This window comes from Meriones unguiculatus, chromosome 18, assembly GCF_030254825.1.
Source record: "Meriones unguiculatus strain TT.TT164.6M chromosome 18, Bangor_MerUng_6.1, whole genome shotgun sequence".
NCBI lineage: Eukaryota > Metazoa > Chordata > Mammalia > Rodentia > Muridae > Meriones > Meriones unguiculatus.
The window spans coordinates 46,844,238-46,864,192 of record NC_083365.1 but is presented as its reverse complement, the minus strand read 5'-3'; the positions used below and the strand labels follow the sequence as shown (position 1 = coordinate 46,864,192).

Sequence of the window (19,955 nt, the reverse complement as noted above, 5' to 3'; positions counted from 1 at the left end):
GCTCAGAGGTTAAGATCATTGGCTGTTCTTCCAGAGGTCTTGAGTTCAGTTCTCAGCAACCACATAGTGGCTCACAACCATCTATGAGATCTGGTGTCCTCTTCTGGCATACAGGCATACATGCAGGCAGAACGCTGCATACATAATAAACAAGAAAACAGATCTTTTTTAAAAAAATCACAACAACAACAACAAAAAAAACACCCCAAAGAACCAAGACTACTTCTCTTGCTGGGCCTGGTGGTGATGCCTTTCCAGCACTGGGGAGACAGAGGCAGGAGAATCAAGAGCTCAAGGCCAGCCTCTGCTACAGGAGAGCCTATCTCAAAAACCAAACAAACAAAAGGTCTTTGAAGGTAGCACAAAGACTTCAGTCTCAAAACCCCATTGCTATGTGAGACACAGGAGATCCCCTGGCCCTGATCTGCTTCACATAAGGAAGCAGCTCAACCAGGCAGGTGACAGCCTCTCATCTGATTGACCAGAGCAAATAGGTCTAAGCTGATAGGAGTGTGGGAGACTCCCTCCTACAACCACTAACTCAGATGCCTTGTGGGCAGACAGGAAAATTACAGCCAGTAGTGAGAGCCAGGTCCTAGAGTACCGAGAGTCAGTCCTTCAGCCCCGCACTGAAAAGTGACTTATCCTGTTTAGAGTACACTTTCACTTTGGGTTATGAGTCACAAGGCTTACTCTCTAAGCTACTACCTCGATCTAGACAGAAAAACAAAGATTTGCAGAGCTGATTCCCTTGAATCCTTAAGGAAAGGGCCCATTTGCAAAAAAGATGCATGTCCTGAGAAATCCATGGTTGTCAACTCAAAGAATGGCTTTTGCATCTGGCTACATTTATGAGGCTCCAGAATTTGGGGGATCTATTAATGAAGCCTGAGTAAGTCCTCAGAAGTTTAAATGTGCTGTGTTTACTCAAGAGTGGAACTTCTAAGCTGTAATTACCAGTGTGTGATTCTCATCTCAAACACAGTAACATTCAGTTTCTCCATCTTAAACAAAAGTCAAAATTGAGAGTATGCACAAGAATTGTGCCAAACTCAATCAGTTAAAATGAGGCCAGAAGCCAAAACTTACCAGAGCCAGTAACCTGGGGTACCGACTGTTTCTTCCCAAACTCATTTCCACAGCCAACTTTATTTCAAGACCTCAGAAAAATTTTCTCACTTACGAGATGCATTACGTTTCATTAACTCAGCCGGCATAGCCGTCGGCCAGGGACTCGCCCTCTTTCATTACTCCCTGACCTGTGCTTTCCCCAGGTTCTTGAAAACAGTCTTCGGGAAGTCTGGGAGGAGTCAGCCTTGGTGTGGGCAGTCTCTCTCTCAAGCAGAGATTTGTTCCAACAGTCACACGCACAAACAATGCTGGATGTGTTTGTTATGCTTGCTGATCACACACCAGCCTACAGCACAACTCATTCTTGTTCACCATGTGCGGGGATTTGTTTTGTTTTGTTTGTGGTGCTATTATAACCCAGGTCTTGCACACCCACTCTAACACTGAGCTGTAGCCCCAGTCTCTGAGACAGGTCTTTCTATCAGGGAAGGAAGAGCTTCCATGCTGGGAGCAAAGACAGGAAGGGGTGTTTCTGGGCACTAACTAACTGCTAATGTTTAGCAGTTGGGAATTGCATGTACATTAAAACTAGATAGGAAGAAAGCATACTTTGGGAAGTCTTAAGTTCCCATCTATAAATAGGACCTCAGTTTTGGTTTTTTTTTATAATGGGGTGGTGCTGAATGTACATGGGTAAAACAGTCACTGAAGACTTAAATACTTGGCAACAAAGCAAATAACTGTGAAGAACCAAGAGAGGGTAACACCAAAGCTTCCAGCACTGGGGCTGGAGGAGCTGCACCTCACTTATTCACAGCCCTACCTGCAGCCCCAGGATCTGCCTGGGAAACTTCATATTCCATCCATCTGCTTGACAAGAAGGTCTATAAAGCCATCAGGCATACAGAGCTCCTCCACTATCTGTAACATAGAGGAGCCGTAACAAGAAGAACCCTTCATATGTGCAGCATGGAATCCAAATGCAGGCCCATGTATAGAAGTATAACCACGCCTAAAAGACACCAGCAAAGGCCAGGCAGTCTGGTGCACAGCTCTGATTCCCTGGTCCCCAAGAAGACTCTTGGAGAATGTGGTCACAGTTCTTACACTGGTGACTAAGAATGCTCTATCAACAACCACCAAAGTTTAGATGGAAACAAAAGCAAAGCAAACCTCACCAATAGAAATTATACCAACAAATGGAGTTTGAGGTCATATGTGCTAAATAACTCAATGTGCTATAAAATAGCATGCGTCGAAACCCAATGGCACTGCACAGGCCTGTTAACTGCATTCTTATGGAAGTATCTGATGCAGAACAAGCAGGAGCTCTGAGTAACAGTCAGGAGGCCTGAATTAGGTCATAATCAAAACACTGCCTGCTGGCCTTCCACACTGCTGGGGCCTGGTTTAATGATGTGAGCTGAATAACCAGGAACTCTGAAATCAGGATGACTTAGTAAGTTTCCTCTCCTGGAGTTTCTTCCAGCTTTCTATCTTTGTTCTAAGATTCACTTTTGATTCAAAACATTAGGGCTGGACTTGGGGGTCAACTGCCATGTACTCTATATGAGAGCCAGGGTGAAAAACTGAAATTCCAGTCCGTTTAATCACTGCTCCCCAACTTCAACCTAGGCCTGAAAGTCTGGTTTGCACTTCGTCTCCCTCAAGAAGTCACAGGCTCACATGTCTTTCAGAGGAAGACTAAGAAGGGCACGAGGATCCTTCTGTTACTCTTCAGTCACACACAGCATGCATCACAGTTGCAATCACTTAAATGCTTTGTCTAATAGCTGCCTTGCATAGGATAAGGACTCTGTTTTTCCATCGGTGGTAATGGACCCACAGGACGCGGCATAGGGCACACGACTCCTGCGGGATAGGTAAATGCACAAGTGGGCATTTTGGGAGCCACATGATTCCTGTGAAGGACACAATCAGTTGTACATGTTTCAGGTACTCCTACCCGCTAATCCGGAAGCAGCAGCTTTGAGATTTACATCCTTCGCTGAGGAGGAGGTAAGGGAAAGCATGTGTCTAAGGCAGAGGATACTTACAGGTGGGGGTTTCTTCCTCATCTCAAAAGTCCGAGTGGCACCAAAACTTAGTGAAGCAATGACAGGGTAGCTCCCCAGAGAGGGCTCATCATCACTGTGCCAGTCCACACTGTCCTTCTCGTCCCGGTAAAGGTTACACAGCAGAGAGTTGAAAGTGTGGCCAGTGTTCTCCTCAATGCGGCTCTTCAGAGTGGACAGCACAGGATGCCACTGTCAGCAAGCCCAGAAAAACAGAGACAGGCATACCAGACCCAGTGGGCAGCCATGGGAAAACAGAAAGAAAGGCAAAATCAGCATTCTAAGAGCAATGCAATAAACAGAAGGCAAGAGTAGCTTTGTCTCCTTCCTCCATCTCTATGCTAAAGCAAGTCAACCTCCTCACTGTAGGAAAGCACTCAATCCAAAGGCTGGAGCCTGCCTACCATCTCCTGTTTTTCCTTCCTTATGTCCTCATAAGGAAGCCAATGCCAATGTGTTCAGGGTGCCTCTGGAAAGTTAGTGCTGTGCTAGTGGAACAGTGAAGCCGACATAGTCAGCCGGTCTACTCGCCCAGGCTCACGTGAAGAACAAGAGGACTCTCACCTGTGTGCCTGCCAGTCATCATAGCCCTATTTTATTCTCAACAGAATTGCTTTCTTGAGAAATATTTCATTTTTAGAATGGCTAACTTCCTAAAATCAGAACCCAAAGCTTGGCATCGTGGTGTGTGCCAGTAATCCTAGCACTTGGGAGGCCGAGGCAAGTTTGAGGCCATCCTAGTCTATGCAATGTCAACAAACACGGAGGTTTTCTTCTCTACAGAACAGAACCCAGAGCGCACTCTTAGAGCTGTAAAATTGTGGAATTACTCATACTGCACAGCACTGCTTGCTGTCCGCCCCCAGTTTAGGGATGTAGCTGGCACCGTGCAGTATGAACACACAAAGCTATGAACATCAGTTTCAGGCTGTGTGCTGGCTCTCACTAGAGTTGTGTCTTACTGAAAGTCTCAAGAGCCTGATGTATACTTTAGGACAGTGGTTTTCAACTTTACATTATCAAAACTATTGATGTCCTCAAAAACCTTTGTTGAATTTTACTGTTGGTTGGCTAACCATGTAACCCTGGTTAGCCTGGAACTTGCCAGGTAAATCGTGCTGGCCTTGAACGCACAGAAATCTGCCTGCTTCTTCCTTTCAAGTGCTGAGATTAATGGTCTGCACCACCATGGCCAGCCTGAACCTTTGTTCTTACAGGTTACAGCTATCGATATTTACCATATTAAAACTAATGCTGAATGGAGTGTGGTGGTTTATGCTATCTTGCCATGGATGCTGAGGCAGGAGTACAGAAAGTTCAGACCTCCTAGGCTATATAGCAAGACACCATGTCAAGATAAACAAACACACCATTGATAATTCATTCAAAAATGCAACAACTACTCTGTGTAGCTTTGTAGGAAAAAAAGTATTAATTAATACAAAAATGTGATGAGAGTGGTCCCATTTTGCAAACTCTACAATGTCTGCTTTTACAGGAGGCAGCATGATCTCTTCCACAGCCCTGTCTGATGTCAGGTTCTGTGACTGCATCCAAAGCTCCAACCATGCTGATTTCTTGAGTTAGCCCCAATTCAGAATTGAATGCTATCTCAAACTTTTCCTGTTCTTTTCTATTTAAACCCAATGGTTTACATCAAAACTTGAATGGATCTTTACCCTTGTATGGCTTTTGTAAAATCCACCCCTTGTTAGGTTATACACCTTCTAAATAGTCACACATTTCATTATACAGTAACAAAACATTTGTAAATAATGTCACTAATCTCATCAGAGAAGTTTAGTTATGGGAAGAAGCCAGGCTCAAAGTGACGGATACTAGTTTATCCAAAGTCTGGTTTTTGCTTGAAAATTCAACTTTTATCATTGACAGCAAACTCTGTTCACTGTTTTCACTGAAGTGAAACTAATTTCATTTATTGATGAGAAAATATTAGTCAGATTCTCAGATCTGAACAAGTCTGTTTGCCAGCTGTTATAAATAAAAGAAATCTTTGGGGGGGAAAAACAATGTAGTCAATCACTATCAGTTTTTAGGAAACATGCTTTATTTATTTATTCTTTCAATTTCATCAAATGAACTATTAAGATGTACTACTTGAATGGAGGATTTAATAAAATTAAGGCCACTGTTTCACAAGGCTAATCTTCAATGAAGTTGGGGTTTTTTGTTTGTTTGTTTTTGAGACAGGGTCTCTCTACATATCCCTGGCTGTCTTCAAACTCATTTGGCAGCCTTGAACTCAGAGATCTGCCTGCTTCTATTGGGATTAAAAGCATTCAATACTCATGCCTGCCTCGGCACTTTTATTTTTAGTTGAAAAAAATTTAGATTTTTACTTTATATGTATGTATTTTCATTTTATGATTACAAGTGCTTTACCTGCATCTATGTATTTATACTACGTATTATGTGCCTGGTGCTCAAAGGGGCCAGAACAGGGCATCGTACCTCTTAGAACTAGTTACAGGCAGTTGTGAGCAGCCATATGAGTGAACCCGAGTCCTCTACAAAAGCAACAAGTGTTCCTTAACCTTGAGCTATCTTTACAGCTCCCCTATTTTTAAAATTATATTTTAGTAGTGCATGTGCGTGCTCACATGTGTGTATGCACAGCACGCATGTAGGGAGCAGAGGACAATTTGCAGGAGTCTCCGCTTTCACTATGTGGGTTCTCGGGATTGAACTCAGGTCACCATGCTTTGGGGGCAAGTCCCTTTACCTACTGAGCCATCTCATAGCCGCTAAACTACACATTTTGTATGTTCTAGGTGGGAGTGCGCAGTGGTGAGGAGCAGGGGATCACTGGCAGTTTGATGTGCTTAGGTGCTTCCCATTCATCCGTCTGCAGTTCTGCAGCATCAGAGTGGATGCTACACAATTGCAAACATACACTCGGCATTTGAAAATATTCAAGTAGTCCCTACAAAGGCTTCCTGGACCCACAGGCTGTCCCTCAAGAACTACTGCTTCCGGGAGCTTTGGGACAGCTGTGTCCCACCTGGCAGTGACAGCGTGGGCACTCAGGAAAGACAGCATGGTACCGAGTCTAGCCCCATTCCTGCCACAGAAGCACCGGAGCAGCACAGCTTTGCTGCAGTGTGAAGCCAGAATGGGCCTCTTTGTGGCTATCAGCATCACATGTACTATGCAGAAGGTTAAGAAAAGAAATCAAACAGTAACAACAAATCAACCAAACCAAACAAAAATGTCATTAAGCTGGCCCCCTTCCAAGAGAACAAATTCCAAAGTGAAATCCCTGTCAGGGCATAGGCGAGCTGTGCTTCCTGTCCATCTCCCAGCCATAATCTACCTTCACGAGAGACAGCAGATGTTAGAATTACATACTTAACAAGAAAACAAAAATGGAAAGAAGATGGCTTTTCTAGAATGGAACTGAAAATCTCATTAGCACTTGCCTGACTCGATTGGGACTCAGCACTGTGGCAACATCAAGTTTGCATTATGTTTCTAAGTGGGTATATGTTTTTTCCCTTGGCTATTTTTGGTAGTGAAGTAGAGAAAGGGAGATATGGGGTGGGTAATGGAAGTTTAATTTAGACTCCTTAACCAATTCTCTAAATAGAGATCCTTTAGAACCAAATGTCTAAATTAAAATTCAGCGTCATCTTGCTGTTCAGTGAAGGCATTCTATCCTTACAAGACATCAGAGGGAAAGTGTGAGAACATAAAGTCACAGCACAGACTTCAGTGTTAAGAATGGCCTTAGAGGTGGGTCTGGGTCTACAGGTCCTGATGGTAGAACTTGCAGGGAACTAAGTTTTAACCTATTTTATACATCAGGCGCATTTTCACTCAGTTTGTATAAAGGCAAACAAGCTTCAAAACCTGTAACTAAAGCGGTGTATTGTGCCCATTGTAACCCAACCATGGGGGGATAGGGAAGCAGGACTTTGAGTTTGAAGCCATCTTCAGCTATACAGATTTGGAACCAGCCTATCCTATCTAACAAGGCCCTGTCTCCAAATAAATAACACACGTGCACACACACTAAATACATTACTAATAAACACACAAAATTCCACAATAAGAATTATAATTTGAGAATCTTGTGTGTGTGTGTGTGTGTGTGTGTGTGTGTGTGTGTGTGTGCATTTGCACATGTATATGCTTGGAGACCAGAAAACAATTTGTGTCATCCTGTATGTGCGGTACATTTCAGTTCTTTGTTATTTTTTTGACACAGGATTGCTCACTTGCCTGGAATTCACGAAATAGGCCCAACTAACTGAGCAGCAAACATCTCAGCCCTGGGATTCCAAGTATGTCCCACTAGGCTGCTTCACCCTGTGTGAAGTGTGGTTTCTACTCAGGTCTGCAGGCTTGTGCAGCAAGCACCCACTGGCTGGGCAAGCTCTCCAGCCCTATTTGACACTCTTAATATCCAGCAAGAGGCTTGCTTGAAGACTATGGAATATTATACAGGTTTTTCATCAATATAGACTATTTACTGATACTAAGATTTGTTAACGATATACAGTTAAGAGAAACACAGATAATTTTTATGAGTTTTATTCATTTTAGGGGGTTTTGTTTTGGTTGGTTGGTTGGTTGGTTGGTTGATGTTTTGTGGTGTAAGGAAACTACCCAGGGCCTGGGCACTCGAGGAAAGCACTGTTCATCGAAGCCACACCCCAAATCACTTCTTTCTAGGGAGGGCCTGACTTTTTTCAAGCCTAGAGCCCTTTTACCTCTTCCTATGTGCTGAGACTACAATTTCAGTAAGACTCAAAAAGGCTTGTCACTGAAAAAAAAAAACTTTTGAATTGAAGATTGTTTTGTTTTGTTTTTTAAATGCTTCCAAAGTGAAAGAATATTCAGCAAGGCTATGCGGCTTCTGTATACTATAAAAATGTCAGTTTTTAAGCCCCGGAACTGCCTCCAACAGACACAGAGCAATGTCTGCTGAGAAACCTGACTGGTAGCTGGAACAAATGAAAAAGAACCTTCTTACAGCATGCTTAGGCCCCAGCTTCACTGCTATCCACAGATGAGCAGGTAAGTGGCTGTGACTGAGAAGGGGCAGCTTCCTCAGTGCTTCCAAATCTATTTCAGAACAAAAAGGTCTCCACTTCTGAGGCCACAGCTTCACCCAGTCCTAGGAGCAGAGCCCTTCAAAGCAGAGACTCCTCGTCAGAGTGACAGCCTGCTCTGTCCTGTGTCCATGCTGCCCCTGGGGATTTCAGCACATAGGTTTGTGCTTACATGTTCCTAGGACTTTAAAACATGCCACGTTTCTGTGTACTCAAATGAATAAGCAAAACTTCATTTCTTCCAAGTCTCTTTCAATAAAGCATAACATTTTTATCAAAGGCAGGAGTCCAAGAACTAAACAGGGAGCTATTTCTTGGACCTTAACTCTAGACTTTGGACAAGCTTATTTATATACTAAAATATCTTTGTCTACTGTCACGGATTTTTTTTTCAAGAGATAGGGTTTTACTGTGCTGTTTGGTCTGGCCTTGAACGTATGATCCCCCCTTGCCTTAGCTTCCTGAGTTGTAGCATATACTACTACGCTCAGCTGTCACGGAAATCTTCAAAAACAAGAGAAGTAGTAGAAACAAGCCCAAGTGGCAATCAGTTGGAAGTCTGGAAACTGCACCCACAGAACGAATATAAAGTTAAAACCCAGATTTTTTTTTTTCACTAGTAGCAGAGCTGAAAAACAGAAGGGCGCTTTCCCCTCACTGCCAGCCATAGGGATGTGCTCACGGAGGAGGGCTGAGGAAAAAACAGCTCTTCCCCTGGGACTCTAGACTCCAGTCCCAGTTCACTGTTCCAGTTTCCTTCCCGTCTCTGAGCTTATGTATAAGTCATGGGCACAGAGAGGATGAGAAGCAGGGTTCTGAGCCCAGAGGATTTTCTGCAGTGGGAACTGTCATGTGCCTCTATGAGGAATTACTTCTAGTACTTAGCTCTTAGGCTAGAAACCCACACCAGTGACATTGTTTCAACATACGTGAGGATTTGGTTCCATAGTGATCCTTGAGTATGTGTAAGGAAGCTCTCCATACCATGCTGTAAGTCTTGGTTGCGGATAAGTTATATCTAAGAAAGAAAATACAGGGCTCTTGAGACATTGCTGACAGTTAAGGTGTGCCTGCTGCTGCCCAATCTGTGCCTTCACTGTTTGAGAAGCATGAGAGACACAAAGGAAGAGCAGGAATGACCCCACTCCCTTCCTCAGACAGGATGTGGGAGGTGGCTAGTAGAACCTGAAGGGCTATATAGGGAAAAAGGCATGCTGGCAGAGACACAGCCTGGGCAAAGGCTCTGAAGAAGAAACGTGTAAGATCTGTTTGTTTCAGCCACGGAAAAAAAAGAAAAAAGCAGAACATGAAGCCTGGACTTCATGAAAAGGAATTTGTGGTACCAATAATCCATCTGAAAACCAGAAACCGGGTTGAGTCACCTATGTGTCCTAGCAACACTAAACATGCCCTTTTGATATAAAAAAGTGTTGGCAAATGTCACACACATTTGCTGTCGTTACTACTGTGTGGTATCTAAACTATTTTAGAGATGTTAGGAGGTTACCACCTCTCCCCAACAGACGCCAATCACAACAAGATTAAGTGTAGGCTGGGTACAAGTGGTAGAGCTTGCCAAACCTGCACAAGACCCTGAGTTTGACCCCAGAACTGCCAAAAAGTGGGTGAGGGGGGAGCCAATATTCATTAAAGGCCAAACACACGCACAGGCATGCATGCACGTGCGCACACACGCACCAGACATTATTCTGTTAAGCAGATTTCATGCATTATTTTAATTTTCTTAATTAACACAAAATGTTTAAATTTATGTACTATTAGATAAATTTTAAAGATAAGAAAACCTAGAATTACAGTCAGTGAACTATAATTTGTTCACATTTAACAATTTCTTGGAAGGTTGAAGCAAGAAACCCAAAGTCACACTGTGTAAACCCCTAGAGTAGGGAGAAGGCTTCCCTAAATAGGCTGGCTCCTATTCTGACACCCTTTAAAAAAAAAATGCCAATTTATATACATTTTGTCTCTTCACTAGCAATTCAAACTCCCTGTCCTACACAAAGTCTGCCAGAGCACAAGCGCCTCCTAGTGGCCACATGTGGCACCACATGCAGGGAGAAGAACTGAAACAAATCAATTCTGATGCACCTTTACAAGCTCTGGAGAGCAGATGCTAAAACGGAAGGAGACTGGCTGACTCCAGTGAAAGGAAACAGAACAAAAAAGTCAGTAAGACAGAATGTGTGCCAAATGGATTAGCAAAAAGAAAGCTCTGGAAACTTCTGTGAAGAAGAAACTTGGTACCACCTGAACCAACAGAAGAGGCAGTTAAAGCAAAGGGGAGAAGGATGCCAGCCATAGGCCAGCTATCGAGGCATCCTTGGCTCTCTGAGCTCTTGCCTCTTGTCCACTCTAACTGACTACAGGACCTCTGCAGGTTATGGCTTCTGCCTGGCACACTCCTCTCTGTCCCTTAGGAAGTCTTGGGTTTTAACTTGCTTGAGACCAGCTGTGTTAAGCAGATGTAGGAAATTCAAAAACATTTGAATGTGGGCTAGGCTGCAACAACTGTAACCTGGAGGCCTCCTTACCCTCTCTGATGCCCATCCTCTGTTTCCAGGGAACATCCCGACAAAGCTGCTCCAATATCCAGTCAGCTTCCTTCAAGTCCACAAAGCCAGGATATAAACACACCCTTAAAGCAGAAAGAACTGCCATTAGCTAAACTACACAGAAAAGGCAGGCTAGGGTAACTACTGGTGGATCAGTTGATTAGACCTCTACTCTTAAGAGAAGACAGCTCCACCTCACCACCTCCCTCCAACATCTTTATGTAAAATAAACCCCTTTCATGGTACCACTACAGACACAAGGAAGTACAAAGAATCCATGAGACTTAAGAGTTCTGCCACATCCTGCAAAGGAGATGAGAGGCAGAAATCACTAGCATGCCGTGGCTTTGAAATCCTGGGCAGACACTTAATGGCTGTCAGTTTCCCAAAGTGTAACCCAAAGATGACATCCAGTTCAGAAGGTCACCATGAAGAGCAACTAGTAAAAATGCAGAGGCCAAAAGATAGTCTTATAATTACACCAATTAGAAGACAGAGACTATCATGACTTTCAAAACAAACATACCCAAATGAGGTCCCCTTGTCTTTCCAAATAGATTTTCTTCCTGACACAGACTGAGCTAAAACAAAACAAAACAAAACAAAACAAAAAAAAGCCTGTTTGTATTTCTTTCTAAGAAGAGTTCTGGAGGCACACTCTCTCCTGAGCAGTCTTGACAGCAGCAAGCCCTCAGAAGGTGCATGAGATTTACAAGATCCAGAGGTCAGCTAAAGCTGAGCTAAAAAAAGATGTGGCCAAGAAAACACAGCTCTCTTGCCAACTGTTAGATTTTGCTTTAAAAAGGTGGGTCCTGGTTGGTTGGTTGGTTTGGGTTTGTTTTTGTTTTTGTCAACCTGATATAAGCCAGGGTCATTTGGGAAGGACTCTAACTGAGGAGTTGCTTCTCAGACTGGCAAGTCTGTGGGGTTTTGTCTTCATTGATGACTGAGGTTGGAGGGCCCTGCTACTGTGGACAACACCATCCATGGTCAGATGGTCCTGGGGTGTTTAAGAACACAAACAGAGTAAACCAGGAAGAAACATTTTTCAGTAGCCTCTGATCCCGTTCCTGCCGACTTCCCTCAGTGATGGACTATGACCTGAGAGTTTTAAGTTGAACCACCCTTTCCTCCCACATTGCTTTTGGTCACAGTCTTTATCACAGCAATAGGAAAAAAAACTAAGACAGAGAGGTTCCAAAAGTGATAAGACAATAACCACAGCAGCCAGTTTTACAGGGTGCTTCATATCCAGCAGAAGCTACTGTTAAGCAATTCTGTCATTTCTGTTGTATTTTTAAAAAAATATCTCATTGGTTTACAGTGCATTAATATACCTGTGCATTAAGGTATTTTCAAATTATGTTTAAAATAGTGACTATACTTACTATATTATATATATATATATATATATATATATATATATATATATATAGCTATATTGCAATTCACCTTGATGTGGCAATATAACGCTACATAATGAACAGACGTAGTTCATAAAGAGCAGCACTAACAAAGAGCCAGCTCTGGCACTAAGTTACTGTGAGTGGTGGGGTGCAGAAAAAGGACTGTCTCTCTGGGCCTCGCTTCCTCATGAGACATTGCAATCACAGTAGTTATTGTAACTGGGCGATGCTGTGAAAATATTTCGATGCTAGGAATATTTTGTAAAAAAGGAGGCATTACCCAAGTCTTGTTCCTTAATAAGACAGTTTTAAGAGATAGCTCAGATGACAGCAGCAGTCACCTTCCAATGAGGATTCACCTACCTAGACACACCTGTGGGTGATAGGCTGATTTCATACACACCTTCCCTGCTAAAGAGGCAGAGGAAAAGCACATGTTAGTGTGAGGCAAAACAGTCCAGCCAATTTCTGCCTTCCCAAGGTCCTGGCTCCCTAGGACAGGTTAACTATAGAGCACACTGGGAGGCATAAGCTCCACCCCCTTTAACAGACAGACAAGGGCCAATGGTGTTGCATCACTAATGGCACTAGGAACAGAACCCTGATAGGATCCGGCCATGGAGAAAAAAGTGGGAGAAAGCAACCTCTGATTCTATCTCTCTAGGTCTCACCCATAATTTAGGCTAGTACAATCCCAGAGTCTATCACCAAAGGAGAGATTGGAATGATGAGTACGCCCCAGGTGGCAAGAGCATCTCAGAACCTTGAGCTTCTGTTACTTTCAAAGATACACACCTAGTGAATTCTTCCTCTGAGCACAAAGCCTTCAGTGTCCCCATAAATGCTCTAATGGTTCCTGAGACCTAGACCCTGTTTTGACAATTCCCAGAGACACTGTCCTCAGCATCAACTGTTTGCTTGGACTAAACACAGCCCCACAAGTGTTTCTAGCCCATGTTTTTGTATGCTTGAATACTTCCCTACCATTCAGGAGCCCCTATCCAACTCACCTGATAGTACGGGCCCAGTGAAAACTTCTGACTCACCTACAAAAATCTCACTTAGTTCCACCTCCAAATTTCCCCTGACCATTAATCTGTGCCAGTAACTGCAGTGAGAATTTCGGTTTCTTAAAAAACATAGTTATGTTATGTGAATGTTTTTGTTTTAATCCCAGGTGCAAGATATGGGGCTTCTTCTGATTGTCCACAGCTGCTAACAATGGTAAGTCTACTGCTCTAGGAGGGGCGTGATTTTTGCCCATTGCAGATAGTTCATGTTTGGAATTCTGAGGACTCTTGAAAGGGTATAATTCAAGAGTCTTGAAAGCGCCTGTGGTGCCTGCTGTTCCCCTTAATGCTGCTGGTTCCTGCTCCTACTCAACTCCTGTTGCTACTCCTCCTGCTCCCCCTCCTCCTGCCTCTCCTGTTCTTCCTCCTTTTCCTCCTGCTCCTCCTCCTACTGCTGCTTTTGCTGGATTGCCGGTTGCTGGCAGGCATTCTGACAACAAAACTTAGACTTGCCCAAGGAATTTGACGACCCTAATCAATAGGTCTATGGCCCCTTTCTCCTCTAACCTTCTTTCTTGACTACCTAGTGTTGGGGAGGTTGGAAGGGTTTGAGGTGGAGACAGGTGGTAAGTATAGGGACCCAATAAATGCCCCCCCAACCCAGTTACAAATAACATCATCCATCCCTAGTCGGTGGGTCCCTTAAGATGCAAGGAGTGAAAGGGGCACGGTGGAGATGAGGGAGGGAGGGAAGTACTGGGAGGGAATGAGGGATCGGGACACGGCTGGGATACAGAGTTAATAAAATGTAACTGATAAAAAAAAATAAAAAATTAAAAATTAAAAAAAAAAGATGCAAGGAGTGGTTTATTCACAGGGCCTGCACACACTGGATGGTGATTAAAGTTCATGGAATTTAATCCGATGTGGAAAGATACGAAACTTGCAGATATGCAGGTGTAAGTTCATGGCAGAAAAGCAACAGAGAAGACAGGTCATTTACTACTTTACAGGATTTCATATCCCCTCTTTTGAGAATTTTAGTCAGTGGTTCACAACCTCCTAGGCAGCTGAATGAGCACAGCCTGCATATATTTCACTACGACCACATTTCTACAGAAGTCATCTTTATAAGTCCTGAGGTATGAATACTGTGCTTTAATGACATATACTACTCTGTATATAAAAACTGTCTCACTTAAACATGGAATACATTTCTGGGAACTGGCAAACAAAGCTTGGGAGAGTTAACTTTAGATTCAGCAAGGCTGTACAATCGGTGGACGCTGTGACTTTTCTTGACTTGCAAACTTACTATTGTAGCCCCTCCCACTTAAGCCTGTAACAGTTTTGTGGTCTTGTTCATTCTATCAGTGATGGAGGCAATACTGCACAGCTACTATTCAAACAGTCAAAGACTCATAAACCTAGACTGCGATTAAGTGATTAGAATGCAAACCTTTAATATACAGTCAAGGAAATCAAACTCTAGGGAGATGAAAGGAGTTTAGGATTGATTACATAGCTAACTAGTAACAAAGAGGAGACTAGATGCTTTTTGAGATTTGATGACATTTGTGTTAGCTTCAATTCTAGTACAAGCCAATCTTCAGGCATCTAAATAGCATAATAGACCGCTCATGGGCAAGAACAGCCACCTGATGCTGTTAGCATAAATCAATAGTTCATAGTGATAATTTATTTACATCAGGTGGAAAGTGAGCAGCAGGAGGAATGAAGCCAAAGTATCTCTCACCAGCTTTGGAGAACATTTCAGACACAGATCAATATGAAAGGAACATTTAGCACTGCTTAAGTTGCTCAGGAACAAGCCTGCGGTTTTAATGAGTGGGCCGGAGGGTCTCCTAGGTTACAGCAGCTCCCATAAGGACTGCTAGTGAGATGGTGCTTACCCACTTCTCAGCAAGCCAAGCTCCAATGACGCAAAAAGAGAGCTTTTCTGTTTTCAGCTTACTTGTACACACAGCAGTAAAACAGGCCAGGAGATCTATCCCAGGGGCAAACTTTAATGTGCAGAGATCTTGCTGTGTTCTCTGTACTGTCAGTTACCCTAAAAAGTCTCCTCCAAAGATCACGTTCAAAGACTGAGATAGGGCTGTTCCTACCAGCTAGGAATTTAGAGTTATCGGGCCATTCTCTTTTAAATGGAAAATCATGGAGAGGACCATCCAGGTCATCCACTTCACTGTGGACAATGCTTACTTACTCAATCACTCTGGGTTCTGGAGCTGTACGTACAACCTGCAAGGAAACAACAAGTAGATCTGAATTCAGAATGGCCAGGGGTCAAGAAGACCCGGTACCTCTTATTTCCAGCCAAAATAAACTAGGTTTACAGCTATCCTCTTTTCTCTGTCTTTTTTTTTTTTTTTTTTAAATTTCATATGCATTGGTCTTTTGCCTACATTTATGTCTATGTGAGGGAGCTATATCCTCTGGAGCTGTTTGTAGAGGTGTGAGGTGCCATACGGATGCTGGGAATTGAACCTGGGTTCTCTAGAAGAGCAGCCAGTGTTCTTGACTATTGAGCCATCTCTCTAGCCCAGTTATCCTTTTTTTCATCCCCATCTTCATTATCCCAGCAGAGCTCTGTCCCTGCAATTCCCAGAACTCTGTCACACTGGCCAGCTGACAGAAAAGGTGATACAGTAGTCAGCTTTCCAGTGGGCCAACTCTGCAAAAACCTTTTATTAATAAGGGAGATTTTTTTAAAAGTAGAAGATATTCTAAGATGGATTCGGATATTTATATGATCATTACTATATCAAATTACATCATTTTTAAGCTCTTTTTCATATTATTTTCTTAAGGGAGGAGGCTGAGAAGATGGTTCAGTTGATAAAGCATTTGCTACAAAAGTTTGAGAGACTAAATTCAAATCCTCAACACCCACATAAATGCTGAGTGGGCTAAGAGGTTTATCTGCAATTGTGGGGCTTAGGAAATGGAGACAGGGAATTCCCAGGACAAACTGGCTGGATAGACTAGCTAAACTGAAAGTTCTAGATTCAACTGGGAGACCCTGACTCAATATAAGGTCGGAATCAACTGAGGAAAGATACCTGATGTCACACTCTGACTTTTGCACGCGCGCACACACACACACCCATGTGCACCCATACATGTGAACATGCATTTGCATAGCACATACATGAAAAAAGAAAAAAAAAACTGGGAGTCAAGCTTAAGGCAGAGCACATGCTTAGCATACACAAGACCCTGGGCTTGATCCCAAGCCTGCAACACTCTGTATCCCCAAAATCAAATCCTCTATGCTTTTTATATCCTTCTTGGGAGTGGCTAAAAATCAGGCATTTTGCTACAGTGGATTTTTGCAATAGCTCTGGAGAGAACATGATTATTGAACTGTTAGACTTTAGCTAGCCCATGCAAGTCCTAGTCACAGAATAGCTGGTGGTCAAGGTAGAGCTTCCCTGCCAAAATAAAAGGTGGAGGAAGAAATGGCCATATAATAAATGGGGCAGAACACAAAGAATCTTCAGGCATATAAGAAAACTGAAATGTTCCATATTTCATTATTACTAGAATCCTTTTGTTCTGCTACTCATAAGTAAATTTATTCAGCAACTATTGGAGCACCTGCTACAGAAACAGCTTTTATAAGCATGCCTCTGTTACTAGCAAAGGAGAAACAACAATTTACCAGCTGAGGTTCTCTGAACACAAATTCTCTGTCAGACGGCTGCTGTTCCTTTCTCTTCCAAGTCTGCCCCAGTGTCTGGGGAAGATGACTCCTGGCGGTAGTAGCTGAAACAGGAGAGAACAGTCTCAGTAAGAACCCATAGAGCCTCCTTGAAGACAACTTATGACCTCTAAATGTAACCGATAAAGACAACAAACAGCCTCAGCACAGTACTGACTATTTAGTCAGTACTGAGGTAGTGACTAAACAGGGGAAACTGAGTTCACACCCTTAGCCCACCATCCACAAGACCAGACAAAATGCCAGCCACATTTAGAGAAAAACTGTTAAGAATTCAAGTGGGAGTTTCTTATAAACCAGAGAATAGAAATAAAAGATGACGGCACACACACACACACACACACACACACACACACACACACACACACACGTCCCTGCAGGTTCTTGCCTGGCTGAGCAGCAGCCTGGCTCTTGGGAGGAGCAGCCCAGGCCCCCTGCACTCGGGCTCGCCGTCTTTTGTCCTCCATGGTGAACAAAAAGCGTTCTGGTCTGAGATTTCAGAAGATTTCATTCCCAAGTCAAACCATGAGATGGTTACCTGTTTTTGAAAAGAAACAAGGGCTTTAGTAAAGGCTGGGAGAGCCTGGCCTATTAAAAGGTTATTATAGCCCTTTTGGTCAGAAGAGATGGTTCAACAGTAAGTAGAGCTTCTACAGAAAGTCACCTGTCCTTATGACATCTCTTCTGAGGGCTGACCTCACTTGAACTGCTGGCTATACCAGCACTTTGACAATAGGCAGCCATCACAAAACAAATACTAGTCTTAAGAGCAGAACATGTGCAGCTGTAACATTCCCCTTGTCCTCAACATGAATATTGAAAAATAGGCCAAGATCCAGTTTCCTAGTGCACTGCTACTGACCACTGGCTTTATCAAACTTCCTAGAAGCTTTAGATCACCCATGACAGAGAAATCTGAAGGATTTCGGCCACGTGAGGTAAGAGAAGCACACAGATACCCAAGAAAAGCTGACCGACTAGGAGTAGAATAGAGTTGCTGTGACTAGGGAAAGGGGCTAGATGGGGAAAAGGACACTGAGGACCCAAAACACAAAGTTCCACTTGGACAGTAAAAAGCTTTACTGGTCTACTGCACAGAACAATGACCATAAATACCAAATCACTGGATATTTCAAAGTTACTAAGGGTGGACTTTAAATACTTCCATCACAGAAGAGTATGTGAGGTAAAAGATGTATTAATTTGATGCACTCGTCCTATATCATAAGCATATATCAAAAGGTCACAGTATCCCATAAATATGTATAATTTGTCAAGTTTATAATTAAGCTTAAAATGAAAATCTAAAGTATCTATGCACCACCTTCAAAACCATGATTTATGAAAGATTCCGTTTCTATATTTATAAGAAGCAGTGAAGGGTAAAATATGTTAACAGGGACCAGAAGGTTTAGAGACTTACAAAGTCACTCAGGAAATCAACATTAACTGAAAGTTCAACTTTTACCACGTTCCAGCCTTGAGCTAATCAACCCCCTACATTTTTTGCCTGTAAGTTTTACCCTGTAGCAAATACAGAATCCAGGAGGATCGGGCCACAAGTTCTGAATCCATAAGTCACTTCTTTATGGGTCTAGGAAGGCTTCAAGTTCACAAAGCTAGCCCACTTCTATGACTGTTCAGCCCACAGATCCCCAGGCCCCATCTCCTAGACCTTCTGATCCAATAGAGCAGATCTGGGCTCTGGGCTATGTTTAAATTTCCTTAGGTGTTAGGAATTATGGTTTACCAGCACACAGCGGTAACCACAGCATTCAGGAGGCCTGAGGTAAATAGTGAGAGCCCATCTCATCGACAACAATCCATCATGTGCTTATCATTTAACAGGTAGGGACATGCCCCCAAAGAGTTAATGACACAATCAAATCCAGCCTCATGAGATGTGCCAAGGAAACCCCCCGTGTGTCATCTTCCCTGAGGTCTTAAGGGCCTAAGATGAGGACTAGCAGTAGTCCTCGAAGGCCTCAGATCTGCTCATCTGGACGCTCCATTCACGCGGGAGCAATATCACTCGTCTAAGGCAACTGATGAAAATAAAAATTCCAGAGTGCCTTCTCAGAGTTAACTCAGTTTGTGGAGTCCCAGAATTCTAACCAAGGTCCCTGCCTCACTGGACTCGAAGCTTGAAAACCTTAAAAAGAACACGGGCTCTGGAGGTAGAGGGAACTTGCTTTGAATGCAGAGCTGTCCCTGACCCACCGGTAAACTCTGGCAGCTGACATCACCGTCTGAGCAGCACTCTCCCTCACAAGCACAGGCTCAGTACCCCTCAAGGTTGAGGTCAAGTGAAATGGGCACCAGCCTGCTGATGAGTAGAGCTGGGTTGCTTTCCCTAATCTAGATCGATTCCCTTCCAGTCGGTGTCCTAGGAACCGGCCGCGGAGGGTCTTCACACGCCCGTCCCGGCCCTCGGTCGCAAGCCAGCAGTTGGGCGCACCGGACCAACCTGGCTGGGGTGAAGAAAGTTCCCGACGCTCCCGTTCAGCTGTCCGGGCGCCGGGGGACCTTCAGAGCGAGGCACCTACTCCTGCAACGCCCAACCACAAGCCTCCGTTTCATGTACTTCCTGTTATGTCACTCACTGCCACCACTTCCTGTGCGTAGCTAGGAGTCCGGGTCGCCCCACATCCCTGGCGCCTAGAGGGCCGGGTCGAGATGCTGAAGGGAACCGGATTGGAATTAGAGTCAGGGGTCGGGGTCTGATGCAGCCCTGGTAAGACGATGGTGAAAATGATATGAGCCTAGATTCCCAGGAGTAAGCTGTCACCTTCGGTTTGTTATAGAAAGGGCAACCTCAGTCTCCTGGAACCTGGTGTACTAACTGGGGAGTTGGGAGAACTTGGATCATGGTGTGTTCAGCCATAGAATTGGTTTGTTACTGTGAAAACCTTGAAGAGCCTAAGGTGTGCCTTGTTCCCACTGTAGCCTGCGTATCTTTTCTTCATAGCATTTAAGGCAGAATATGAGACCATGTCTGGG

At 43.7% G+C, this 19,955-nt stretch overlaps 1 protein-coding gene across 2 annotated transcripts in view; it reads right to left on the bottom strand.

The window, feature by feature from the left end:
* Positions 1-19,560, bottom strand: part of Alkbh3 (alkB homolog 3, alpha-ketoglutarate dependent dioxygenase) — a 35,178-nt gene extending 15,618 nt beyond the window's left edge. The window contains exons 1-8 of one of the 2 annotated variants that reach the window (XM_021627348.2): positions 19,423-19,560; positions 17,344-17,493; positions 16,896-16,999; positions 15,438-15,472; positions 12,564-12,611; positions 10,774-10,877; positions 9,151-9,239; positions 3,129-3,338 (exon numbers count right to left, since the gene is read on the bottom strand). In XM_021627348.2, the coding sequence (XP_021483023.1) occupies positions 3,129-3,338; positions 9,151-9,239; positions 10,774-10,877; positions 12,564-12,611; positions 15,438-15,472; positions 16,896-16,999; positions 17,344-17,422 (669 nt within the window). In that variant the 5' untranslated portion in view covers positions 17,423-17,493; positions 19,423-19,560. The other variant, XM_021627353.2, reaches the window with a different exon arrangement.
* Positions 19,561-19,955: the final 395 nt, after the last annotated feature.